At 38.1% G+C, this 11545-nt stretch overlaps 1 protein-coding gene across 3 annotated transcripts; it reads right to left on the bottom strand.

Annotated features, from left to right (window-relative positions):
* Positions 1-230: 230 nt before the first annotated feature.
* On the bottom strand, positions 231-10325 carry NEUROD4 (neuronal differentiation 4). 3 transcript variants are annotated; one of them, XM_036018883.1, is made up of 3 exons: positions 9961-10325; positions 8791-8841; positions 231-3691 (listed from the first exon to the last, which is right to left on the bottom strand). In XM_036018883.1, exon 3 carries the CDS (start codon positions 3680-3682, stop codon positions 2687-2689), a length of 996 nt encoding a protein of 331 aa, XP_035874776.1. In that variant the 5' UTR covers positions 3683-3691; positions 8791-8841; positions 9961-10325; the 3' UTR covers positions 231-2686. The 3 variants fall into 3 exon arrangements, with proteins under 3 accessions (XP_035874776.1, XP_035874775.1, XP_028388643.1); XM_036018882.1 differs by lacking the exon at positions 8791-8841 and having other exon boundaries at positions 9877-10325; XM_028532842.2 differs by lacking the exon at positions 8791-8841 and having other exon boundaries at positions 9961-10324.
* Between the last annotated feature and the right edge of the window lie 1220 nt (positions 10326-11545).

Raw genomic sequence — 11545 nt, forward strand, 5'->3', positions numbered from 1 at the left:
GCAGATCATACAGTTGATTGTTTCAATGGCAGAGATTGCTCCTTCTAGACTTCTAGCTACTTAGTTTAGACCTTTCAAATCTTCTGGAAAGATCAATAGAATTATGGAATATATACATTCTCTTGACAGGCCAGTCTGTGCTCTGCTGGCTGCTCACAGGACTTAGAGTCCTAGAAAGTTAATAGACAACAGTAAGGAAAAACTTGGATGACCAACAACACAGCACAATGTTTAATAAAACTCACAGCTTTATTTCTGCTAGAAAAAAAGGAAGGGAAAACAGTCTCCTTTAAAAAAAAAAAAGTTTAAACAATTGCTTTGCTTTATCTAATAAAGTCCCTGGGAGAATGAGGCCACCCTGGTTTGGAGAGTAGGCTCTTTCCAACCACCCTACATTCCCAAAAGTTCATTCAGTTATAAAGTCCTTCTGAACAATCTCAGGGACTCTTGGTTCATGGGAAGCATATTCCCCCAAAGCATAAAGAGCCAATTTCTCAAAAATAACTGGCTTGTTTTAGAATGATGAAAAAATCTAAAAATATTAACTTGCATAGCCATAGAAATTATTGCTGATTTTTACAAAATCATTGCAGGTAATTCTGCACTAACTTCCTCCTTTTCTCTCATCCCAAACTCAGGATCTCCAACAAAATTAGGAGCTACTTTTCAAATGAAGCTTTAAGGAGGTTTTACAAACACATATATGGAATCTAAGGAATTTGCATAAAAGGAAGGGGAAAATAAATTAAATAAATAATATCTAATAAATAACTCAGACAACATTCATTATCTACAAGCTTAAACACCAGAAAATGCTATCTTCAAATATAGATTCCCCCAACCTCCTCTCACAAAGGAAAGTGTCAGCACAGGCTCAAAACACACAGGATGGCTTTGGATGCTTCCCAGAGGGTTTACCAACCAAGGGTAAAAAAATCCAGCAGCTTTGGTGCTGCAAGCAAAATGGAAAGAAAATAACTTAGATTTCGAGGAGGTATAAATAAGAGGGTAAAAAAAGGCAAGATGCACAGATAGTTTGGCCAGTTCTAGGCAATAGCTGAGTTGTAGAAAATGACTTACTCATCTGTCTGCCTTATCCCTTTTGTCATTGACCTTATTTGTTTACCAAGCATCCTAAACTTATCCTCTCTGGCAGGAGCAGGATGTGATCCACTATCACATAAACCACTTAGGCTTTTAGTTTGTTTTAAATAATTGTCCTGGCATATTGACCAGGATGGTAACATTTCTCTGGAAAAAGATACATTTGACAAAACTGGTGTTGCTATTAAGGAAGGAGGGGAGTTACATGATGAAAAATGAACATCACTGAAAAATGATCCCATGAATCAGGATAAACTTGTGATGAAGATAGAGATTGGTAAAAGCATTCACTGACCCTGAATTTGATATCTGCATTGCTGTCTGGTTACTCAAATTCAAAATATTACCTACAATGTGTAATAATAAAGTATATTTTACAAGTGAGAAATAGGTAACAGTGGAGGAGGATACACAAATTGTACATATGTTGGAAAAATTAAGTTTGGTCAATAAATTGATTGGTGTTTGTGCTTCCAGAAAATATGATATTGGTGTGGACAGAGGTCAGTGATTTTAAACATGTTTTCTTTAACCAAAAAAAAAGTTCAACTTTCCAAAGAAAATCTAGTGATTTACCTATGGGCAGGTGTGAGCTAGAGGAAGTCTCCAAACTATGATATAGCCATAGTTAATATAGCCAACAGCTATTCTATTGCATTGCTCTTGAATGTGACCTGGGTTGTTTGCTGATTCCAATAATAGCACCTGAGCTTCATCAGAATTTCCAGAACCCTCTGGTTATGGAGGCCATGAAATGGTATAGATGATTCTCTAAGTCCCATTGGTCACAGGAGTCTGAGGTTTCAGTGACCTGATTACCCCATCCCCAGTCCTAATAAAAGTGCTTTTGAAATGTTATCAAGAATCAAGTTGGTATGAGATATCAATTATGGTTCTCAAATTACTAAGGAAGTTATGTTCAGCTTGCAGCCCAACAAGAAATAGTTAATCTCTTAAAGAACATGTTTTGTTATTCACGGCGACAGCCAACTTAGAATGTTAGCCTCTGGAGACTATTTTTAGATAGACACGAAAAAGTCCAAACATTCAGTCCCCAAGAGCCACGCACCTGGTGCTCCTTTGGCAAGTCCATTTGACCATCAACACATAGTATCCATCTCCTACTAGTCCTCCATCCTTTCAGTTTCAAGATGTTTATAGAGCAGTCACCAAAGTTACAGAATTTCAGAACTGTGAAGGACCTCAGAATTCATCTAGACTGAGAACAATTGCTTGATTTTACCAGTAAGTAAACAGAGGCCAGAAATGGAAAATTACTTGGCATAGATCATTCAATAAATTATTGGCAACACCAGAATAGGACCTAGGGCTTCTCTGCTATTTCCACATGATTGGAAACATGAAATAACTTCACATGAAGACCCTAAATAAAGGAATCAATACAATTTGAGAAATTGATGAGAAAAGAGAGTGACAGGTGTAGGAGGGCCTAAATGGACTGGGACTAATGTATTTGATATACATCTATGGGGTTCCTTGAAGTTCATTGAATCTTTAGCTCAACCACTTGAATTATGGAAAGCATCTCCACATCATCCTCTGAAATGCTGATCTTACTGCTCTAATCAGTGAAGATTGTATTGAGTTGAGCCCCAATGCCATGGTGGGGGTAGGAATCATAGGACATATCTATGGGAACATCATAGCGAGTGGTACCAGCTTGAAAGGGAGTTGAATGCACATGCCCTGAGCTTAGACTTGCAGAGGGGTAATGTGGCATGAAGCTATAGGATTTATCCAGGTCAGGAGAGCCATCTTGCTTCAAGGAGAAGTTTCCACTGATGCTCAGGGGTGGAGTAAGTGGGCCCTCATAAGGTGGTGTAGTGCAATCAGGTGGATGATTCCCAAAGGATGATTCTCCCAAAGTCTTGAATATTGGGGGTTTCAGATTAATAAGATGTGTTTCCATATGGCCATAAGGAGGGCTGGGGAGCCCAGGAGACTGATAGTTGAAGTTGTGGACAGAGATGGCAGAGTCACAAACTGCAGACTTCTCCTCATGTTTCTCCAAGAGGGCAGACTGTGGGCCCAGTTGGAGGCATCCAGCCACCAAATTGCTAGTGGGCTGAGAGAGCCCTTTACAGAGCATCTCCACAAAACCCTTCCCTTCAGGTGTCTGGCCAGTTTCCAGGACCTCAGACAAAGCCCAAATATAGTTCCTGGCCAGTCTAAGAGTCTCTATCTTGGACAGCTTTTGGGTTTTAGAGTAACAGGGCATGACTCTCCTCAGGTTGTCCAGGGCATCATTCAGGCCATGCATCCGGGTCCGTTCTCTAGCATTGGCCTTGACTCTTCGAGCCCTGAACCTCTCCAGGCGAGCTTTTGTCATCTTCTTTTTCTTGGGACCCCTTCTCTTAGGTTTCTCCCCGTCCTCTCCCTCCTCTTCTTCTTCCTCAATACTGTCATGCTCTTCAGCTAAGCTGCCAAGCATCCCATAAACAGATGGTTTTCTCTCCTCCTCCTTCATCTCATTCTGAGAACTCAGACTTTTGTCCATCCAGGAGGGTGTGTTGACTAACTCTGTCATCTCCTTGGGTTTCACATACACTTTTGCCATTTCTAGGTTCTGGAAAATGAAACAGCAATGTTTAGCATCTCTGAATATTTTATTTGACTTTAAACTAAACTTTTTTTTATACCTTGGATATAAAGTACAATATTTGTACTGAGATTCAACTTAACAATTATCTAGTCCAAGACCTCCATTCTAAATAATTAATAGAAGACTCAAATAAATTCCTAGGAAACTTATTTTACTATGGCACATTATAAGAAAATAAAGTATTGAAAAAGAAAATTAACTTGATTATTCATTACAGTATAAATGCCTAACAGCTTTTATTCTCAGGTTTTTATTCATGGGTATCCTAATGTAATAATAACTGGTAAACCAGTCAAAATATTTTTTCTTTTTTTCCAGAATTCTGGTCATGAAGAGAAATAGATTATAAGGGATATATAAATTATTGTCCAAATAGAGAAATTTCTATTTGGAGAAATTTCTATATGTAAGTGAAAAAGGATGCTAAAGTAATTATAATTAGAAAATATGTCTATAATAATTATAATTATTACAAAATTTAAAAGCATATCAAACAATAAAATAAGTAAACTGTTGCATTTTTACACCATAAAATAAATGAAAAGCTGTAGTGAGATTATTCAGACTACTTTGTATGTATTCTACAAAGAACTTTCCAGCCTCTATGTAGAGACATAGCACATGTATCTAACCTATAACATCCCTCACTTCCCACTGACTCTGCCAACTGTTGACTTCAAGCATCTCTTAGGCAAGAGCCATGGCACAACTGGTTGGTATACCACATAGCCATGGTATAGGTCTCTCACCATCACCAGAAGAGCATTTTGTTACTCAGCAAGCATTTTGTGGTCTGTCTAGTGTTTACGGTGTTAGAGGTGTCAGTGATATGGTATCAAAAAGGTTCAGGAAAAGAGAGAGGATTACCACTGATCATCTTTCAAATTTGCTCATATGTTAAAGTGAGAACACTTTCCATTGTGTATGTATCTCACACCACCAGAAAACAATATAGCATCTAGAATTACAAGCCATGAGTCTACCAAACCTATTTAAGATTATTTTAATGCAACTTATATTATAATGATACTTCATTAAAAATGAAAAATCTGGACCAAATGCTAAACTTAACAGAACACGGTTATTGCGAACATCAGTGAGGGCAGCTTCAAACAAACACTGGAATAACCTGACTGCTTTAATTCACTTAACAGATACTGTTTACTCAGAATTTTTTCTAAAAAATTTACAAGTTGAAAACATTTGGAAACCAGAAGAGACTGTGTCTTAGTAAACATTTTACACTCAGTCCTGGAAGAATGTGAATTGTTTTGAGATTTGTTGAGCGATTTCTGGGTGTCTAATTTACCAAATAAAAAAATCTGTTAAGCTCCATTGGGTCACCTCAGTTTACCAGCTAGTCTTTGAAATGTTAAACCTTGCATCACTTCCATATATAAAAAAGAGGAGAGCATATTTTTTATCTTTGGAGCTTGAATCTCAAATCAATGAATGCAAGGATTAGGACATAGTTTTTAAAAATATAAATATATGATTTGATTTGTTTCTGGTAATCTGAGCTTGTTTTCCTTGTAACCTCATTTACCTCCTATAAATAATTAATGTTACTGCTTTGCAAAAACAACCTAGGCTTCATGTTAATCAGCACAGAAATCATGTCAGCTTGACTTACTCACTTAATAAGGCTTTCTGGGTAAGCAGCTTTATTGAAAACACACATTGGAACCTATTGGTCAACTGGCTGCCCAGGCCAAGTCAGAAAATCCCACTTTTAATATGGATGATAGAGCTTGTGTGCTGAGCTGCACTGCTAACTCAGGCAGCTACCCAGCAGGAGGGTGAAGGATCTAATTAACTTTCTGTAAAAGTAACACAGACCTTTCAATGGCAGGTGCACTCTGAGGTCAGTGAGGATGGAGTAGGCTTGGGAAACCTAATGTTCCACACGTAATTATAATTACATTTGCATAGCCTTATAGAAAACCTTTGAGGGAAATGAGGATTGTTATGCTCATTTTGCAGTCGATGTCACTGTGGGTCAGGAAGGTTCAGTGATGGAAATTCGAAGACATGGAGCTGGTAGAATAGGACATAAAACCAGTTCTGATTCCAAATCCTAGGTTTTATGTCCGTTTCTTTCCTCTTCCATCACAGCTACAGGAGGAAAGAAAGGCACTTTGATTTCAGGAAATGTGGATTGGTAGAGCTAAGTCACCAGGAAGTAGCCACCAGCCAAAGCTAGGCTAGTTTAAGTGTTCTCTGCAGTGTCTCTTGGCTCTCATATTCCAGGATTCCTTCCTCTTCCATATATTTTCCTTGTTGCTTTCACGCATTTATTCCCCCTTGCTCTTATTCTCTGCTTCCTTTTCTCTTCCTCCTATTCCTCCCATGTCCTCTTATCATCCTCATTACCACTGAGACACTCATGCACGGAGAGGTGAGGAGGAAGGACGAGAAGGAAGATGCAAGGAAGGAGAGTCTACTGAACTGCTCCTGAAACTGAACCCCACCCTAGCCTCTGTATTTGACCTTTTTTATCATCCTCACCTCCCTATTTCTGGACTCCAGCCAAATTCTGTCAATCCTCACCCCCATCAAGGAGTGAGGCCAGGAGAAGAGAGTGGACTACCTTTTGCTTTTAACATAATTTGATGGTCTCCGTAAGAGTCAGAGCTGCTTTGAAATCAGATTGTTGGCAGGTATGTTGGAAAAGAACCAATTGACTTTAGCTGAAATAAGGGAAATTGCAACCAAGTGTCATCTTAGTTCCTTTGGTAACTATGGGAAGGATATAGAGGGTTCCAGTTTAACTTCATCTTTTCCCACATGAAGCTGAAATAACACATACGCTTCTGAAAGTCCCAGCTCTTCTAATTCCTGCTTATTGATCTCAAACACACTACATAAGCTCTCTGATCTCTCTTTGATAAAATGAGAATAAGATATATTTTACATGATTCTTGCAAAACAAATAAAATATGAAAAAGGATTTTGTAAGCTTTAAGTGCTATAAAAACATCCATATCTTTATCTTGTGTTTATCTTTGGATTTTCTAATCTAACCCATTAACGCATATTTGCTTGTTCAAAAATAAAAATTGTTTTTCACAAATGAATAGTAAAAGTACTTTGTATTGACTATTGTGCCTCTTCTGATTGGCTCAAAAGATCATCGGCTAACTGCCCAGTATCCCACCTTTCCCCAATGTGCCCAAACAGCACAGACTCTGGAGTCAGATGACTTAAGTTTATATTTCAGCTTAATTACTTACTAGATATGTAAACTTAGGCAAGTTTCATAAGCTCCCTATGCCTCAGTCTCTTCTTTAAAATGGGAATAATAATAGTCTTACCTCATAGGATTGTAGTGAGCATAAAATGAACTATTACATGTAAAGACTTTGAACAGTGCCAGACATCATAAATGCCATGTGTTAGGTGTTATTTTTCCCAAAGTTCACCATGAGTTTTTCTGGCCACATGGACAAAAGTGGATATAATTATGATCTACACCTAATGTTGATTACATGCCAACAAAACCCTGTTTTACCTCAACTCCCACTTCAAAATAGTCCCTGATCTTCAACCTTGAGGAAACTAAGTACCGAAGCTCCTGTTCTGTTGCAAGGGGTGAGGATACAGAGTTCTATCAACTGCCTCTACTGGACTGACTACAATTTTCCACCTTATTCAGGAAAGAAGTTAGACTCTCTCATTCTGGTTTATAATTGGGAAGCAACAGCTGGCCAGATACTCTGACTCGGTCACATGATTTATCGGGTTCATGAAGTTTCTGGTGGAATACAAACAACTATTGGCACTTGGACAGTGTTCCTTTTATCTTTGATTAAACTATGCTGGGGATGTGACTTTCCTACCAGAATCAATGCCAGAGCTCTGAAGAGAAAAGTGAAGTGTCTCTCAAAAAGAAGTAAAAGCCAGGACTTTTCAAAGATAAATAAAAAAAATTTCTTTTGACCTTTTTCATCTAAGTATCTTTAATACATCAAAAGATAAGCAAAAAGAAGAAAGAAAATATACAGTTTTAGATTTGAGTTGAAAATGTATGTGATGTAGTTCTGAGTTTTGATCAAGGAAACCAACTTGGTTCTCTACAGAACAGGTACCTAACTCTACCATGACATTTAGCCTGTTAATGAGCCAGCTCAGAGGTGTATTAAAGGAAGCATTAAGCTGAGACCTTCTTCCACCACTCATCAATTAAATGAGAACATAAAAGTTATTTTAATTCTTTTACCCTTAGGGCAAAGTGGAATAATATTTTTGTCATATCTCATTTAGAAGCTTTTACAAAAAGTAAGGAAATAATACAAGCACAAGTACTTTGTAAAATTATTGTGCAAATATAATAGTTGGCAACTGTTTCATAGAAGCTGTATAAAAAATCTATTGCACTATTTCACAATTATTGTGGTACACCACTTTGGATTTCCATATCCTAGAAAACAAAGTAGCTTTCAAATTATACCTGATGGTAATTCCAGTATAACAAAAATCAGTGAATACTGACTCCAGAGGCAGAATACATCCCCCCTTGACCCTCTAAATACATTCCAATCCTATAAAGCTCACTTTAACCTTTGATCTTGGAATTTGGACTTCCTTATGCATTTACACAATATAACAAAATCCTCCCCTTTCTTAAGGATCCTTCCATGAAATTTTAAGTTTAGTCAATTCTCTCATAGTTAAAAATTTCTCCCACTTTTTAACCGTTTTAACCTGTTCCAACAAAATGTTTGCTTAGGCAATGATTGTAACTACCCAGTACTTTCATCACTGGGGCTGAGGTCCTCGATTCATTACTATTGTATAGAGCTTTCCTGAAATTTATCCTACACTTTTACTAATTTTTTATTTGTCATGGAGAATTTTTAGTTGATGAATAAGTGGGTAAGGAGCACTGGCATGTGTGCCTGTGGTGATTAGACAGTGTCTTACCTCTTTTATTAAATATTTCCTTGTTGTTCTATTACAACTGTCCCAATTTTCCTCCTTTGCCCACCTTTACTCATCGCACTGCCACTCCCATAGTCAATCCCCACCCTGTTATTCATGTCTGTGGGTCAATAGTGTCTTACCTCTTAAAAGCTGATTGTATTCTCTTCACATCCTGATCCTATAGCTAAATCCTAAACACAACAGAAATGGGAGTATTCAGCCCAGTTTCTAGGGAATCTAAGGGCCACACAGACTAAATGACTTATTCAGAGTTTGTACTGTAAAGACAGAATGGAGATCAGGTTGCTCACAAATTGCACTGCCTGAAAACAGCTGGCCGACTGTTTGGCACTTTCCTACAGAAACTTTCATATTCTACCACCTCCGTCTTGATTAACACCTGCATATACACATGCACACACTCAAGCGCACACATGAGCTTGCACACACATCTCATTCAACATAGCCATGTCATACTTCACTTTTCATAGCGTTAGATCCTAATGGTGAACTTTGCAAAAAGAAGTTACTCAGTCCTTCAGTTTTCCCTCCATGTTCTACAGCATTTCAGTTCTGGTCCCTCTGTCAAAAAATGAGGGAGGCAATTTACATTTATTAGAATTTTCTGAATATATATTTGGGGAAGTGAACGATGTGTGAGAGGTGATAGAAGTTTGTAGAAGGCACAAATATGCATAGACAACCCTTCCCTTCTGATTCCCTATCTGAAAGAACTGAGGGAAAGGAAGTTCTCCCCACTCTATTTCAACTAAGTGTTTTTAGTAGACCAAAGGGGACAATGGTAAGAATACCCTAGAGGCTTTACAGCATCTTTTCTCACTCCCTATTCTGTTTTTTCCTCTTCCCCTTCCTCCCCCTCAACTTCTTGCAGAGTCCCAAAATCCTATAAGCAGAGTGATGGATCAGGTCAATTCTTCAAACCTACTTGCTGAACTACCTTGAAAAAGCAGTGAACTTTTTAGACATTTTTCTGCATTTATAAAAAGAGAGGGTGGGTTTGATGGGAGTGGGGGATGGATGATTTGTAATCTCTACTGTCAAAAAATGATTAAGAATATCTGAGTTTCACTTTGGGTGACAGGTACTGTTGGTATTAGTGAAGTTATTAAAATTTTAATATCTGTATTTAAATATCTGACTCTCTCTTCTTCTCTATTTGTTTCCCAAATCCCACTCCCACCTCTCATAGCCCTGAAGAGACTTACCTTGCCCCAGCTGCTCCTCTAGGTCTGCAGAAATGTCCCACAGAAACTTCTGTAACCTCTGTCCCAGCCCAGCCACTGGCTCACCTCTGGCAGTGGCAGTCCCTGGCGTGAGCTCTGAGAATCTGTGTCCTGGAGGAAACCTAGAGAAGCCAAGTTTCCCTGACCGTCCAGGTCTTAGGAAAAGGAGGTGCTTTTAGCGATCCATATTAAATCCAGCCACTGCCTCTTAGAAATGCCACCAGATCTGGTTTCTCTGGCTACTACTTATTTTACTCCTTCCTTGGAGCTCTGTGTGCTCCCTCAGGAAGGCTTTGGGTTGATGTTCTCTTTGCAGCTGGTTTAGTCGGTCTTCAGGACCTCCTATCCCTGGTTAGTTCCCGGAGTGGAGCTTTCAGGACCACAGCCTCTGGGCAGCTCCTGCTCTGTGGCCGGAGTCTCCAATTACAGCAGTTTTGATTGCTTTCCCAGCTGACCAGGGAGGTGTGATTCTGCCCGCAAGCTAACTCCTCCCCTTCCCCATCAAAAAAACACACCTACTTCAAAGTATTCTTTTGGTTAGGTCCAGCTTAGCTGTTAGTTTGTTTGTTTGTTCGTTTGGTTAAATGCGAGGAGAGTTGCTGAAGTTGAGAGGTAAAGAAAAAGAGGACTGGAAATCTTTGTGGTTAAAAAGGTAAGAAATGGGAGTGGAGCAATGTAGGCAGAACGGGAAAGAGAATTGGAGAGAGACTTGGAGAGAGGGCTATGAAGGGCAAATAAAAATGCTGACCTGCTTATCAAAAAGTGAAAAAGATTCATTCCCAGAACACAGCATCATTCACCTTACATGTGTGGATTGGTTCCTTTGGATATAAAACTTCAGAATTCTAAAGGCAGAAGGAAGAAGTAATTTCCTCTCTCTTCAACATCAAACTATTGCCATTTAAAACCCTTTCATTTTATTTAGTGAATATAGACAAAGCCATATCTATATTTGTTGTACTATTCTTTCAACTTTTCTTTCTTTAAAATTTATAAAAAACAAAAGGCAAATGAATGAAATTTTTCATTTTAAGAACACTTAGCTGCTTAAATTACAAACTGGCATTCACTATTGTTTTTCGAAATATATCATTAAGCATTCAGGTGGAAAAAGTCCACCTAAGTGGTAATGAAGCTAAAGTAAAAAAAAAAGGTCACATAATTCTTAAAATTCCTGTCATATTATTTGCTAGAAAAGGAAAAAGAAAATTGCAAAAATGTAAAGAAAATACTTGGGTGTGCTTATGACAGGGAGCTGTGGACCAAGCTACCAAGTCAAAGTGTGGCATCTTTGTCTTAGAGATTGTCCAATTTGGACTACCACCTCATGTAAAAGTTGACCAAGATCAAATGATTAATTGTGAGTTTATTTTGAGGTATAGCACTTGTCTGAATGATCTTCAGTAAATTATTTCTGGCATCAGTTTTCACATCTATAAAATTATCTGATCACTTAAGTTTTTTCCATTTGTAGCAAGATAGAATTCTGAGTCCAAACTCAACCTCTTTTTTAAATTGACTTGAAGGAAAGTGCCCAGGTTTTTTGGAAATCATTTGCTCTACCAATGTAAGTAGCACATGTGTCTAAAGGAGACGAAAAATTGTAAATATTTTTGTGTGTAAAGAAAGGTATAGAAGGTTAAAACAAAAG

The sequence above is a fragment of the Phyllostomus discolor genome, chromosome 2 (assembly GCF_004126475.2).
Source record: "Phyllostomus discolor isolate MPI-MPIP mPhyDis1 chromosome 2, mPhyDis1.pri.v3, whole genome shotgun sequence".
NCBI classification, from domain to species: Eukaryota; Metazoa; Chordata; class Mammalia; order Chiroptera; family Phyllostomidae; genus Phyllostomus; species Phyllostomus discolor.